At 43.5% G+C, this 15,959-nt stretch overlaps 1 protein-coding gene across 4 annotated transcripts in view; it reads left to right on the top strand.

Annotated features, from left to right (window-relative positions):
* Positions 1-15,959, top strand: part of PBX1 (PBX homeobox 1) — a 779,157-nt gene that overhangs the window by 740,980 nt on the left and 22,218 nt on the right. For all 4 annotated transcript variants that reach the window (XM_030205927.1, XM_030205925.1, XM_030205929.1 and 1 more), the window contains one exon: positions 15,684-15,773. In XM_030205927.1, the coding sequence (XP_030061787.1) occupies positions 15,684-15,773 (90 nt within the window). The remainder of the gene's footprint in view (positions 1-15,683; positions 15,774-15,959) is intronic.

Here is a 15,959-nt window from a genome sequence, read left to right as displayed (position 1 = left end):
AGGTAGGACCACACAGAAGGCAGTCCTGTCTACATCCAGTTAGCTATATGGGTGCTGGCACCAAATATCGACTGAGACCTGCATAATTTCCAGGTCCACAGCTGACCCAGATATTCAGTGCCAGTGCCCTAACATGGTCCAGCATTGAATATCCAGATCTAATCAGCCTGTGGCAGTCAGCAACTTTAAGATTGCTATCTGCTCTAGGAAGAATATTCCTTCTACTGTTTGAAATGCTCAAGTCTCTTATACAATTATGCCTTTATTGTAAATATCCCAGCTAGAACTGTATCTAATTCCATAGGCTGACAGGAATGACTGACAGGATGAAAAACCTGACAAGAAATTGGAGGCAAGTTGAAAGACTGTTTGTAAACTAACTGTTAGTGTAAATTAACTGAAACTGATAAATTTTAGGAGTATTACTGTTTCTACGATGACAAGCAGGATGATATCTCCACACTTGTGGGTGAGATCATCTGACGGAGACCAGCACAGCAAGCACTTCCCAGTGTTGTTCTACAAACTTTTGGAGGCAGTCTACCTTGTATGTGTGTGTGTGATTTCCGGCCTGCTGTCACCATGCAGGACCAGCTCAGTCCTGTTTTTTTGATGAAGCATTAAGGACACATTTTCTCGCATCTCTCCCCCCATCTCATGTCTGTTTTCCTTTTCCAGTTCTTTGCAGTCTGACTTGCTTTACATTTATTTTTGTGTCTCACAGAGGACTAGTACTCTCATTCTTCCTTTTATATCTCTAGTTAGATTTTTCTGCACTTTTTTTTTTCTTTTTCCATGTCTCACCAGTCCCTCTTAGGCCTCAAGTACTCGGTGGGGGGGGGGGGGGGGGGGGGTTCACCATTGAGACATTTGATTTTACCTCGACTATTTTTCCTGACATGTTCCAGAAAGCTCTTAGCGGTTTTAAGAACTACACCTGGGTCAGCAGGACCATATCACATAATTGATGACTGCAGTAATTGGGACCTGATCATAATCCCCTTCTTGTAAACTCTGTTCATGAATGTCAAGAAGTATTAGAGGTTGAGAGAAACAGTGTGAACACATTTTTCATACTGAGAAGACTGGTCCAACAACTTCAGCATCAGAGTTATCGGTCTCAGTGACTCTTGGAGCTGCATCGAACAAGTGGGATGCATCGACATTGAGAGGGCCTCCACCTTCCTCGACATCAGGTGTTGAGAGCAGCTGCCAGGACTGGCCATTCTCCAGTGTCCCCCTGAGGGTGAGCAAGGATTTGTCATCATCCTCTTTGACCGCTGAGGGATTCTGATGCCATGTGTCAAGTGGACGCCAAGAAGTATCAGCATTGATTCCCCTTGAGCCATGGCATCAAGAGCACCTTGAAGCACCTCCAATGTGAGGGCCAATCACCCTCCTGGAAATTGGACAGGGTGTGACAGCCTCCGTTGAGCCAAGACCCGGTCACTGATATGACTCCAATGACTTCTAAGTATGTGACCAGTCCAGTGAGCCCCAGGCTTCATTGATGACAGACCTTAAGTATCAGCTTAGGGTCATGCTCCAGGAGGAAATGGGGCACCTTTTGGCCCAGCAAGAAGCTATGGAATCGAGGGCACCAGCGCCAGCCCATCAGCAACTTCAACCCACCCTGGAGGCCCTCGCACTACCCACATGGTACATCAACACTAAGACCTCAAAGAGAATCGGAGCTAATCGCTGAATCAGTGTTCATTTTCTGTATTGAGGAGACAACCTTTTTGGTGACAAAGTGAAGAAAGTTGCAGAATTCATGAAGAAACATTCTGATACCATTTAGTCTCTATCCAGACCCACTCCTGGCTCAGCTTCCACATCCAGGTGGTAATCATTAGACTGAGCTGGTCCTGCACGGCAGTGATGGGTGGGAAGGTGCATACAAGCGCAGTACACTGCTTCCAAAATCTTCTAGAAGAGCGCTGAGGAGTGCTTGCTATGTCGGGCTCCATTGGATGACATGACTTCACCCATCAATGTAGATATTCACCCTGCTGTTCATGGAGAACATCTGCTACAAGTGAGTAACTTTGCTAATTATCCAAATGTACCCCATGTGGTCTTCACTGGGTGTGGAATCCCTGAGGTAGTACTCTCTTGATTAGTTCTACCATTAGTGGTATGCACACTTCTGGGAAGAGACTAGCTAATTCTGGGATTAATGACCTTGCCACTTTCAAAAACCCATATTCAGTTCAGGTTTTGTTGTGAACCATAAAGATTTGCTTAATTTGTAAATAGTTAAGACAAATGGAAAGCTAAATACTTGTAGAGTATAAATAATAAAATTCACAGTTTACTTGCTTTCAACATTTGGACTGAGATCTCTGTTACACCTTCTGGGATTCTCCCAAATAAAAGGGAATTCACTCTCTTCACCAATCAAGATACCTTGTAGCCTTTGAAGACTAGACACAGACTTGAACAGCAGTTGCTTCTTTCCCGTAGATCCCCGGCCACCTGGTCTCAGCTTCTGGACTTGTCCTCTGAATCTGTTCTCTACCTGGGACAAGTTGTACTTTGCTATTTCTTCCTTCTACAGCTTCCTTATGCCTTTGGTTTCTTGAGATGTTTAATAGAAAGTGGGATCTTGCTTAACTAACCAAGGACTCATCACACTGTGAGGTCTCCTACCATTTCCTCAATGATAAGGCAAACCCTCCAAATTCTGTAAAATACTGGGTGACATAAAAGGTCACCTAATTAAACTGGTAGAGCCATTGTGGGTCTCTACACAAAATATTTGTTGCATGGCAGCATTCTCGAGAAGGAAAAATGGTTCCAACTTGTGAACTGAACACAGCCTATGTCCAATCCTTAAATGCTCTGTAGTACTTCCAATATAACTTAACTGTAAGCCACATTGAGCCTACACTAGAGGGAAAATGTGGGGTACAAATGCTGAAATAAATAAAAATAAATAAACTTAGGGCCCTGTTTACTAAGGTGCACTAGCGTTTTTAGCATACACTAACGCTAGAGACACCCATAGGAATATATGGGTGTCTCTAGCATTAGTGTGCACTAAAAACACTAGCGCACCTACTGCAGGGCCCTTAGATTGTGTAGGTTTGGGTGGAGTGAAGGGGAAGTAAAGGATGGAAGCAGTAATTCCATCACTACTTTATTGGTCCCAGGAAATGATTAGCTAACAGAATCATTGTAAAACTATGTTATTACCAGCATACTGGAGGATCACTTTTTATAGAGAAGGGCTGCTGCTGCTGTTGTAGAATACCAAAGAATGGTAGAGTAATCATTAAATATATCCTGCACAAATCAGTAAGCACTTCCTCCCAAAAAATAGCTAATAGAGAAGTGATAAGAGTTCTCTCATATAACAGAGATTCCAGGCATCAATACAGCTTTTTTTATTTTTCTCATCTGTTAGATAGGCTCTTCATAATTTGTAATAATTGAGAACCTCTTCTAATAGCACACCCTTGTCGGTAAAACCATGTGCTCAGTGCATTTAAAATGTAATCCCAAATGTTCAATATACTTTATAAAGTTTGTTTGTAAATGTCCAGTATAAATAATAAAATAAAAAGACCACTTATCTGGAACAGCAAAACCGCCATAGTCCCTTTGCTGCTGGGTTTAAACTCAAAAGCTAGACAAATTGCTTACACTAATCCAGAGTATGTAGGAGCCAGCAAGTTCCAAAAAATTTTTTAAGATTATACGAGGCAGCTATAGACCTGTCCTATATGAAGGACTAGACATCTGGGGATTTGGGGGGTTTTTTGTTTTTCCTTTTTTACTTACAGGTCCTTTGTGTCCTTGGTTGGAGCAAGTGATTTGTAGATCTCCTTGTTGGGATTAACAGAATGGATATGCTCTTTTCTTCCCCTTATTTAGACAAGTAACAGCACTGGATCAATGGTTTCTATCCTGGACATATTGCATAAAACTTCAAATCAGTCACTGGAATATTACATTTAATTTGGATAAATAGGTAAATAGCCATGGTATAGCTTACTCAGCATGGTACAGAGATGGGAAAGATAGGACAGTACAGTAGCATTAAGAGACAGGTAAGTATAAACCAGTGGCGTAGCCAGAAGGCAATTTTTGGGTGGGCCAACAGGTTGGATGGACACTAGAGAAACACCTGCCACCTGATATGTCCTGCCCACGCTCCTACTCCTACCGCACACCTACCTCACTCCCAATAACTTCAACGGGAGTAGCAGTGTTGGCCTCAGTGGCTGCAGGCCACATTGAGTGCTAGGGGAAATATAAGAGGGTGCACTCTTCATCCTCCACTAAGCCACGGTCCGCCAACACACATATGCTTCCCCCAAATATGCCCTAAATATTACAGTGGGGCCCTAAAATATCAATACATCAAGAAAACTAAAGAAGCCATAGAATGCTACATAGAAATTGATGCTAACAGAATACTTTGGTCACACACAGAACACAAATGCAAAATACAGAATAAGTGACCACAAACCATAAACAAATTAAATCAAAATCCCAAGAGGCCAGACCTTGCATTTAGCACAGCACAGAGAAATACAAAGAGATGCATTTTCTCCTATACTGTGCAAATTATGATAGCACATGCAGGAGACAGTGTTAGGGGAGGTACAACTAGGGCAACTGTGTTTGGCCCCCTAGCCAGAGAGAACCCCAGGCCAGCTGGAAGCTGAAGAAGGTACAGCCTGTTAATAAGCTTTGGGGTCCCCTCCTAAATATCTGCCTTGGCCCCAGCCATATTCTAACACCAGCTCTGGCAGGATGTACATTTCAAATCTGACATATTCTAGTCACAAAATAGAAAAAAAATCTTTTTTCTGCCTTGTCTGCTCATTTTATTTTTCCAAGTCATGTTGGTCCCAGGCTCTGGTTTCTACATCCTTCTGTCTTCTCTTAACTCACTCACCAAGGTCTCATATCCATTTGATATTTCTACTCTCTCTGTCCATGTCCACTGTCCATCTTCTTCCATCTCTGTACCTCTATCTTCCTCCATGTTTAGTATCTCCCTTTCTCTGTGTCCCTATATTTCTCTGTCCAGCTTCTCCCCTCTCTTTGTCCCCAGTGCCATTATACCCTCTCCAACCCTACCCCATCCAGCTTCTCTCCCTCTCACTCCCTCCCCTTTCCAGCATCTGGTTTGGTTGCTTGATTCCCTCCATGCCCGCCCTCCCCTCCTCCCTCACACTGTAGGTTTAGTATTTGTTTCCTTTTCCTTCATCTCCTTGGTCTAGTATCTCTGTTTCCCTTCCCTCCCTCCTTGTGCCTATCTAACAGCAGTTCTCTCCCTTCCCTCCAGTTCTCCTCCCCCTCTTCTTCCCATGACCAGCATCTCTCCCTTCCATCCAGATCCCCTCCTCCTCTTCCTCCCACATCCAGCAGCTCTTTCTCTCTAGCCCCCTCCTCCTCCTCCCACATCCAGCAGCTCTGTCCCTTCCACCCAGATCCCTTCCTCAGCAGCTCTCTCCTATTCAGTCCCCTCCTCCTCTTCCTCCCATGTCCAGCAGCTCTGTCCCTTCCCTTGTCCAGCAGATCTCCAGCCCCTTCCTCCTATCCCTCTCATATCCAGTATTTGTTCCCTTTTCCTTCATCTCCTTGGTCAAGTATCTCTGTTTCCCTTCCCTCCCTCCTTGTGCCTATCTAACAGCAGTTCTCTCCCTTCCCTCCAGTTCTCCTCCCCCTCTTCCTCCCACTTCCAGTATCTCTCCCTTCCATCCAGATCCCCTCATCCTCTTCCTCCCACATCCAGCAGCTCTTTCTCTCTAGCCCCCTCCTCCTCCTCCCACATCCAGCAGCTCTGTCCCTTCCACCCAGATTCCCTCCTCCTTTTCCTCCCACCTCCAGCAGCTCTCCCCCTTCCATTCAGTTCCCCTCCCTCCTCTTCCTCCCACATCCATCAGCTCTCTCCCTTCCCTCCAATCCCCTTCCTTCCAGAAGTCCCCCCCCCCCGACCTTCCCCCAAAGGTCCAGCACTTACTTTAGTTCTGCCCAAGCCCAGCCACTTTCCTTCCAGGCCCACCCATCCAACATCCTTCGCTCGCTATCGCTGCCTTTTCTCCCGCGGCTCCAGGTACGGCCATCCAGGAGGCAGCATTCAGCACCTGCGTGCCTGCCTGCCCTGAAATAATTCTTCCCAGGCTCCGCTGCATCGGTCCCTGCATTCTCTTTTTCGCCCATCGCGCAGCGCTGCCATTCACACAGGCAGCTGACGCTCCCCCTGCCGCGTCTGTCTGGCCATACGTAAACAGGTAGTTTATCAGAGAGGGCCGGAAGGACACGGCAAAGGGAAGAGGAGCTGCCTGTGTGAATGCCAGCGCTGCGCGACGAGCGAAAAAGAGAATGCAGGGACCGATGCAGCGGAGCCTGAGGAGAAGAATTATTTCATGGCAGGCAGGCAACGCTGAACGCTGCCTCCCAGATGGCCGTACCCGGAGCCGCGGGAGAAAAGGCAGTGACAGCGAGCGAAGGATGTTGGATGGGCAGGCCTGGAGGGAAAGTGGCTGGGCCTGGGCCCGTCCAGGCCTGCCCGTGGCTACGCTCCTGGTATAAACTAGAGTGAAAGCATTATTATACATGAGTAAAGATATAAGTTTACACTCAAGGAAATTTTGTAACTATGTGCGTGCATTATTTCCACCTAACTTATAAACATGTACATAATTATATAATCATATAATTACCTGACTGTAGGAGCCAACATTGTAGGAAGTTCCATTGTACAGCATAAAGATGAAAGAGACTGTACACATCCAGCCTGAATGTATCCAGGCACATTAGGAGTAGACAAATGTGATTGGCTGTCAGCCTCAGCCTGTCAGCTTGTTGCAACTCCTGTCTGTCATGGTCAGCAGCAGGAGAGATTGGGAGATGCACATGATGGGTTGTTGCTGAAGCTGCTTCCTATAGGGATGGGCAGCCAGAAAAATGTTGTTTCCTTTCGTTTCCGGGAATATTCATTTTATTAATTTTTGTTTGGCCATCTTGCCTTCACAGGAAGCAAAGTTAATGAATATATGCTCTTTCGAGAGAGGGTCAGTGTTTTGGAAAGAGTGCTTTCTACATTCCCAGTAGTGTGCACTATTTACACATGTTATAGCAGGAAAAGAGTTCACACTGTTTTAAAAGAGTATGCCCTCTTTGGACATAGTATTTATTTATTAGGATTTATTTACTGCCTTTTTGAAGGAATTCGCTCAAGGTGGTGGTACAGCAAGAATAAGTCAAACATATGCAATAGACAATTAAAGCAATAAATATATTTAAATAATAATATAGTAACATAGTAGATGATGGCAGAAAAAGACCTGCACGGTCCACCCAGTCTGCCCAACAAGATAAACTCACATGTGCCATTTTTGTGTATACCTTACCTTGATTTGTACCTGTCTTTTTCAGGGCACAGACCGTATAAGTCTGCCCAGCACTATCGCCACCTCCCAACCACCAGCCCTGAAGTGTTGCATAGCATGCTAAATTACAGTATCAACACAACACACAATAAAATATTTTAATAGACAGCATAGGGTGTAAGCAAAGATGGAACATATAGATAGATAAGATAGAGTAACGGAGTAAGAAAATAAGGGACTAATGTAAAGAAAGTTGCACATGAGGTCAGAAAGGTACCTCAATATTATCTTACTATGGTAGGAGTGGATAAACATGTCCTGCTTTAGTAAGTGCAGCTAGTGTCAAGGTTCAGCTTTATTTAATATAGCATAAATCACTGCTATCTAAGCAGTTCACAAACAGTGAAATGAAAAAAGTACACAACAGAAAGAGAGGGTAATGGAATGGCACATCAGGAAGCTAGGTTACAAACTGACATTATAAGGAAAGGAGTCAAGGGGTAGGAACAAATTAATCCTTAATGGAGCAAAAGGAGGGGAGGTAATAGGGAGAAAATAATTTGACAACAAACACATTCCAGGACCTGTGAAATATCGACAATTGAATTGTATGTGTGTGTGACTAGCAAGTCAGTTACTTCTTCCATTAAAGGCCTGGTTGAAGTGCCAGGCTTTCAGCTGCTTCCTGGAGTAGCGATAGTGATGCGTTACGTGAATCCTTGCAAGGAGTTGATTCCAGAGTATGAGGCTGCTCCCAAGAAGGCTTGCTAGTGGTTATCACATCACGTGTGATAACTACTAGGAGTGGGTGTGGGTAGAGAGACTCCTTGGGAGGACCTTAGTGACCTTGGAGGTGTGTAGAGGGAGATCCTGTTCTTCAAGTACTCTGGAACCAAGTAGAGGATGATACAATTAACGAACAACCAGGGAGGTGAATCTTAAAAGTTTCGTAATGAAAGCACCAGAATATGGACTTGACATGGGCAGTGTTTCGGCGAACGCAACCACCTGCCTCAGGGGTCACAATCAAATCTCTTGTAGCTGAAGCAGTTAGTAACGATGCCTGATGCAGAAGTGCAACACAGCATTCCAACACTGTAAGCTAGCTGTATGGTGCATGAAAAGTGCGAGCAAAAAACGTTGTCACAACCTCGATATTGGGCGGTTTCAGCTCAGATAACTTGCTTCCCATTAGGGGTAACTCTGCTTTTAGTACAGGCATGAATAAACCTGATTTTGAACATTGGGGTTCTTTGGGTATTAAATATCTTCATCCTGTTTTGGGACCAGAGGGACATATAAAACCTTTGGTACAGTTGGGTGATGGTACAATGACTCGGGTTGCCGGAGAACGTGGTACGGGCGGTTAGCTTGACGGAGTTTAAAAAGGGGTTAGATAGATTCCTAAAGGACAAGTCCATAGACCGCTATTAAATGGACTTGGAAAAATTCCGCATTTTTAGGTATAACTTGTCTGGAATGTTTTTACGTTTGGGGAGCGTGCCAGGTGCCCTTGACCTGGATTGGCCACTGTCGGTGACAGGATGCTGGGCTAGATGGACCTTTGGTCTTTCCCAGTATGGCACTACTTATGTACTTATGTACTTATGTTTAATACTGTCAAGTTCTGAACGTGATGTAAATAGGAATAACAAACATAGTTTGAAATGTCTATATGCGAATGCCAGGAGCCAAAGAAATAAGATGGTAGAGTTAGAGTATATTGCACTAAATGAATAATTACATATAATAGGCATTTCTGAGACCTGGTGGAGGATAACCAGTGGGACACTGTCATACTGGGGTACAAATTATATCGGTTGGATCGAATTGGTGGAGGGGTAGCATTCTATATTAAGGAGAGAATTGAATCAAATAGATTCAAAAATTCTGCAGGAAACAAAACACATCTTTGAATCACTATGGATTGAAATTCCATGTGTAAAGGAAAAGGATAGTGATAGGAGTGTACTACCATCCGCCTGGCCAGGATGAACAGACGGATGCAGAAATTTTAAAGGAAATTAGGGACACAAACAAACTGGGCAACACAATAATAATGGGTGATTTTAATTACCCCGATATTGACTGGGTAAATGTAACATCGGGGCATGCTAGGGAGGTAAAATTCCTTGATAAAATCAAGGACTGCTTTATGGAGCAGTTGGTACAGGAACCGATGAGAGAAGGAAAAATTCTAGATCTAGTCCTTAGTGGAGCGTATGATCTGGTGCGGGACTTAATGGTGCTGGGGCTGCTTGATAACAGTGATCATAATATGATCAGATTTGATACTAGTTTTGAAATAAGTATACATAGGAGACTATGATAAAATGAGAAGATAGGAGACTATGATAAAATGAGAAGAACGGTGAAAATAAAACTTAGAGAAGCAGCAGCGAGAGTCAAAAATTTACATCAGGCGTGGATGCTGTTCAAAAACACCATCCTGGAAGCCCAGGCCAAATATATTCCGAGTATTTAAAAAGGAGGAAGGAAGACCAAATGACAGCCATCATGGTTAAAAAGTGGTGTGAAGGAATCTATTACAGCTAAAAGAAAATCCTTCAGAAAATGGAAGAAGGAACTGACTGAAAATAATAAGAAACAGCATAAGGAATGTCAAGTCAAATGCAGAGCGCTGATAAGGAAGGCTAAGAGAGACTTTGAAAAAAAGATTACGTTGGAGGCAAAAACACATAGTAAAAAGTTTTTAAGTATATTAAAAGCAAGAAGCCGGAAAGAGAATCGGTTGGACTGCAAGATGACCGGGGGATAAAAGGAGCAATCGGGGAAGACAAAGCCATAGTGGCGAGATTAAATGAATTCTTTGCTTCGGTCTTCACCGAGGAAAATTTGGGAGAGATACCGGTGCCAGAAATGGTATTCGAAGCTGATGAGTCGGAGAAACTGAATTCTCTATAAACCTGGAGGATGTAATGGGGCAGTTCTACAAATTGAAGAATAGCAAATCACCTGGACCGAATGATGTTCATCCCAGAGTATTGATAGAACTGAAAGAGGAACATGCGGAGCTATTTTATTTGTTTATTTATAGTTACATAGTAACATAGTAGATGACGGCAGAAAAAGACCTGCATGGTCCATCCAGTCTGCCCAACAAGATAAACTCGTATGTGCCACTTTTTGTGTATACATTACCTTGATTTATACCTGTCTTTTTCAGGGCACAGACCATATAAGTCTGCCCAGCACTATCCCCACCTCCCACTACCGGCTCTGCCACCCAATCTCGGCTAAGCTCCTGAGGATTCATTCCTTCTGAACAGGATTCCTTTATGTTTATCCCACGCATGTTTGAATTCCATTACCATTTTCATCTCTCGCGGGAGGGCATTCCAAGCATCCACTACTCTCTCCGTGAAAAAATACTTCCTGACATTTTTCTTGAGTCTGCCCCCCCTTCAATCTCATTTTATTTATTTGTTCCATTTATATCCCACATTTTCCCACTTGTTTGTAGGCTCAATGTGACTTACATAGTACCGGAGAGGCGTTACAGACTCCGGTGTAAACAAATACAAAGTGATGTTGTGGTAAGGAAAAGTTCATGTGGCACAGCCACACTAGGGCATCGTACTTTATCCTTAACATCGAGCGTGGTACCGGAATATTGGAGGGTGGCCAATGTAATGATGATTTTTTAAAAAGGTTCCAGAGGAGATCCGGTAAATTATAGACCGGTGAGTCTGACGTCTGTGCCGGGCAAAATGTTAGAGGCTATTATAAAGAACAAAATTACAGAGCATATTAAAAAGCATGGAATAATGAGACAAAGCCAACATGGATTTAGTGAAGGGAAATCTTGCCTCACCAATCTATTACATTTCTTTGAAGGGGTGAACAAACATGTGGATAAAGGTGAGCCAGTTGATATCGTGTATCTGGAATTTCAGAAGGCATTTGAGAAAGTACCTCATGAAAGACTCCAGAGGAAATTGGAGAGTCATGGGATAGGAAGTAGTGTCCTATGTGGATTAAAAACTGGTTAAAATATAGAAAGCAGAGACTAGGGTTAAATGGTCAGTATTCTCAATGGAGAAGGGTACTTAGTGGGGTTCCTTAGGGGTCTGTGCTGGGACCGCTGCTTTTTAACATATTTACAAATGATCTAGTGGGGTAATTAAATCTGCTGATGACACACAGTTATTCAAAGTCGTTAAATCGCGGGAGGATTGTGAAAAATTACAAGAGGACATTATGAGATTGGGTGTCTAAATGGCAGATGACATTTAATGTGAGCAAGTGCAAAGTGATACATGTGGGAAAGAGGAACCCGAATTATAGCTATGTTATGCAAGGTTCCACGTTAGGAATCGCTGACCAAGAAAGGGAGCTAGATGTCATTGTTGATGATACGTTGAAACCTTCTGCTCAGTGTGCTGCTTTGTCTAAGAAAGCAAGTAGAATGGTAGGTATTTTTAGGAAAGGAATGGAAAACAAAAATGAGGACGTTATAATGCCTTTGTATCGCTCCATGGTGCGACGGCACCTCAAATATTGTGTTCAATTCTGGTCGCCGCATCTCAAAATAAATATAGTGGAATTAGGAAAGATGCAGAGAAGGGTGACGAAAATGATAAAGGGGATGGGACGACTTTCCTATGAGGAAAGGCTAAAGTGGCTAGGGCTCTTCAGCTTGGAGAAGAGGCAGCTGAAGGGGAGATATGATAGAGGTGTATAAAATAATGAGTTGAGTTGAACAGGTAGACGTGAAGTGTCTATTTACACTTTCCAAAAATACTAGGACTAGGGGGCATGCGGTGAAGCTACAAAGTAGTAAATTTAAATCGAATCTGAGAAAATATTTCTTCACTCAAAGTGTAATTAAACTCTGGAATTAATTGTCAGAGAATGTGGTAAAGGCGGTTAGCTTAGCAGAGATTAAAAAGGTTTGGATAGCTTTGTAAAGGAAAAGTCCATAAACCATTATTAAATTGGACTTGGGAAAAGTCCACTATTTCTGGGATAAGCAGTATAAAATGTTTAGTACTTTTTTGGGATCTTGCCAGGTATTTGTGACCTGGATTGGCCACTGTTGGAAACAGGATGCTGGGCTTGATGGAACTTCAGTCTGTCCCAGTATGGCAATACTTATGTACTAATGTTTTCTCTCTGTTTTTGGAAGATCTCTGGGCATCACATAGAGGGGCATAATCGAACGGGGCGCCCAAGTTTTCCTGAGGACGTCCTCGCAGGGCATCCGGCGAAGGGCCGTGGAAACCCGTATTATCGAAACAAGATGGGCGGCCATCTTTTGTTTCAATAATACGGTGGGGACACCCAAATCTCAACATCTAGGTCGACCTTAGAGATGGCCGCCCCCAGTTTTCAGCGATAATGGAAACCGAGGACGCCCATCTCAGAAACAACCAAATCCAAGCCATTTGGTCATGGGAGGAGCCAGCATTCGTAGAGCACTGGTCCCCCTCACATGCTAGGACACCAACCGGGCACCCTAGGGGGCACTCAGAAAAAGCTCCCAGGTGCATAGCTCCCTTACCTTGTGTGCTGAGCCCCCCAAAACCCACTCCCCACAACTGTACACCACTACCATAGCCCTTATGGGTGAAGGGGGGGCACCTAGATGTGGGTACAGTGGGTTTGTGGTGGGGTTTGGAGGTCACATTTACCACCACAAGTGTAACAGGTAGGGGGGGTGGACCTGTGTCCGCCTTCCTGAAGTTCACTGCAGTACCCACTAAAACTGCTCCAGGAACCTGCATACTGCTGTCATGGAGCTGGGTATGATATTTGAGGCTGGCTTAGGGGCTGGAAAAAATATTTAAAAAAACTTTTTAGGGTGGGAGGAGGTTAGTGACCACTGGGGGAGTAAGGGGAGGTCATCCTCGATTCCCTTCAGTGATCATCTGGTCATTTAGGGCACATTTTTGTAGCTTGGTCGTAAAAAAAAAGAACCAAGTAGTTGCCCAGGTGTTTCGTAAGTATTATGTTCAAGGATTGCCATTTTACTGACATGTTGATTTCCTGACGATAAATGACAAAGAGACTGGTGGTCTTTTAAAGCATTAGAGTTTAAGAATGAGCCCACATCATATGCATGACTCTTGTCCTTGAAAGCTCATGCCTTAATAGAGAATCTACGATGTGCCACCAGATTCTCATTGTAGGTGTTCCAGACTAATGCAGCTTTGACAAAACTACCCGTTATAGAAGGTTTTTTTCTTAATAGAGACTTTTTTTTTTAGTATTACATATAAAGAAGTTAGCAGTAGTTAAGCTTTAAGCTGCTAATGTAGTTCACTGACAAACGTTTGATACCACTTAGGTAAGCTCTTACGCAAATGGGAAATCTTAAGGCAAGGACTATTGAAGCAGACCTTGCTCAAGTCACAAAGCCCACTTTTTCCTGGTAGTGCAGCATTTTCCAAAGTGTGTGCCGCAGCACCCTGATGTGCCGCAGCAAATTCTCTGGGGTGCTGCAACAAATCCCAGCCTCCCTCCTACCTGAATTGCTACTGCAGACAGCAGCGCAGCAGCGGCAGAAAAACAAACAAATTAAAAAAATGCAAGCACAGGGCTGCAGCAGCCTTCAAACATGTGCTGTCAGTTCTGCAGGTCGTCTTCCCCCGGAACTGGAAGTTGACGTCAGCGGGGGCAGAAGACCCGCAGAGCTGACAGCTCATGCCTGAAGGCTGCTGCAGCCCCGCACCTTTTTTTTTTAGTCACGGCCACTGGGGACAGGGAGCAGATGGCGTTTGGGACTCGCAAAGGTGACTGCCAAGGAGGTTGGATGAAAACAGGAGACAGAATGAAGTCAAAAAGTTGAAGCCAATAGGTCAGTCTCTGTTTCTCTTCCCATTCAAAGAAAAGCAAAGCAAACCTATGAGCTGCTGCATCAGAGTTGTCATTCTTTATTGTTGGTAACATTATTTATTTATTACATTTGTACCCCGCGCTTTCCCACTAAAGCAGGTTCATCTCACTTATATTTTTAAACATGCTTTCTTGTGCAGCATACAGAAATACAAAGAGAAAGTATAATACGGAATAACTTTTCATAGGTAGAGTAGTAATTTGTTATAAATCGTAATCAGTGTGTCATTGCTATGAACTGATAACGTTTGGGAACCACTGTGGTAGTGGATTGCCAGCAATGGTTGAAGACAAAGTAGTTTTCATGATGTGGCAAAGTATGATTTTGCATAACCTCAAGCACTATGGACTTTAATGTTCATGATAGCCTAATATTAATTTATTACTATTATTATTATTAATTATAGCTTGTTATACTGTCTTTACTAATAAAAGGTCAAGGCAATTTAGAAATATTTAAAAAGAAACAGAAAGAGAGTGCCAAAAATATAAAAGGAAAAGCAAGTAAGTCACGGATACAAAAAGTGACTAAGGGGGTCTAGCAGGAGACTAAAGTCAAACTGGGAAGGTGATTTCTGGTGGCAGCTATCTAGCTGTTGAGCCCTCAGCAAGGACTTACCCTTAGGTTTTGTTCCCTTGAGCCTAGGACAGGGATGCAGGAGTTTAGGCCTTGAATGCCGCTAACAGGCCAGATTTTCAGATATCCCTAAGAAATATGCATATGAGAAATCTGCATGAATACTATTTCCATTGTATGCATGTTTATCTGATGCATATTTATTAGGGTTATCCTGAAAACCCTGACCTGTTTGCATCACTTGAAACCTGTGTTGGAAGCAGAATACTGGGCTAGATGGACCATTGGTCTGAACCAGTATGGCTACTCTTATCTTCTTATTCTGTCAATTACACTACACAGGGCCACAGGATCACTAATCTATGAGAAATATGTATGTACATTTTTGTGATTGTTACTGCTTTGGTTTAAAATGAAATAAGCAGTCAGGTGAGAGGTTGCACAGAGATGAATATTTCTATCATGGTATTTAGAGGAAGGGCCCAACAGAGGATACTTCTACTAGTTGAAGCCTGAAGGCAAGATAACAAGTGTGTTAGCATAGCAGCTAGCATGAACTTCCATTTGAGTTGGCTTCTACTTTGGGAGCTGAGAAGATCACCAGTTAGAGTCCTCTGTGTATCATGAGTCACCCTCATTCTGGTTCAAGTTTCTTTGTGGAATCCCTCAAAGACTACCATGAACTAGATTTGAAAGGCATTTCCTCCCCCCTCTCCTTTCTCCTTGATGTTTTGAGTTGTTGAACCAAACCTGTAGAAAACTCTTCCTCCAGTGTCTTTGCTATGCTGACCAGCGGTGGTCTCTGCATTTCAGAATGCCCAAACTGAACAGTGGCCACATTAATAAATAATAATATTCCTGTTTTAATTCCCTCCTCTCTGTTTTTCTTCATTTAGGTGGATACCCTTCGCCATGTTATCAGCCAGACAGGAGGATACAGTGATGGACTCACCGTGAACCAGATGTACAGTCCGCAGGCCATCAGTGTAAGGGAAAAAACACTTGGTTTTTGGTTTGTTCTCTCTCACTTCCAATTATCTCAAAGCCATAGAGCTTAGAATACCACTTAGGAGGACTTGTGTAAGCTTTCTGATCTTCTTATTTATTTGCTTCTATATTGGTCACGCCAGCGGCAGCCTTCTGCCCACAAAAAAAGCAATGAGCGAGCAGGC

This window comes from Microcaecilia unicolor, chromosome 6 (assembly GCF_901765095.1).
Source record: "Microcaecilia unicolor chromosome 6, aMicUni1.1, whole genome shotgun sequence".
NCBI classification, from domain to species: Eukaryota; Metazoa; Chordata; class Amphibia; order Gymnophiona; family Siphonopidae; genus Microcaecilia; species Microcaecilia unicolor.
This window is presented reverse-complemented; position numbering and strand designations above follow the sequence as displayed.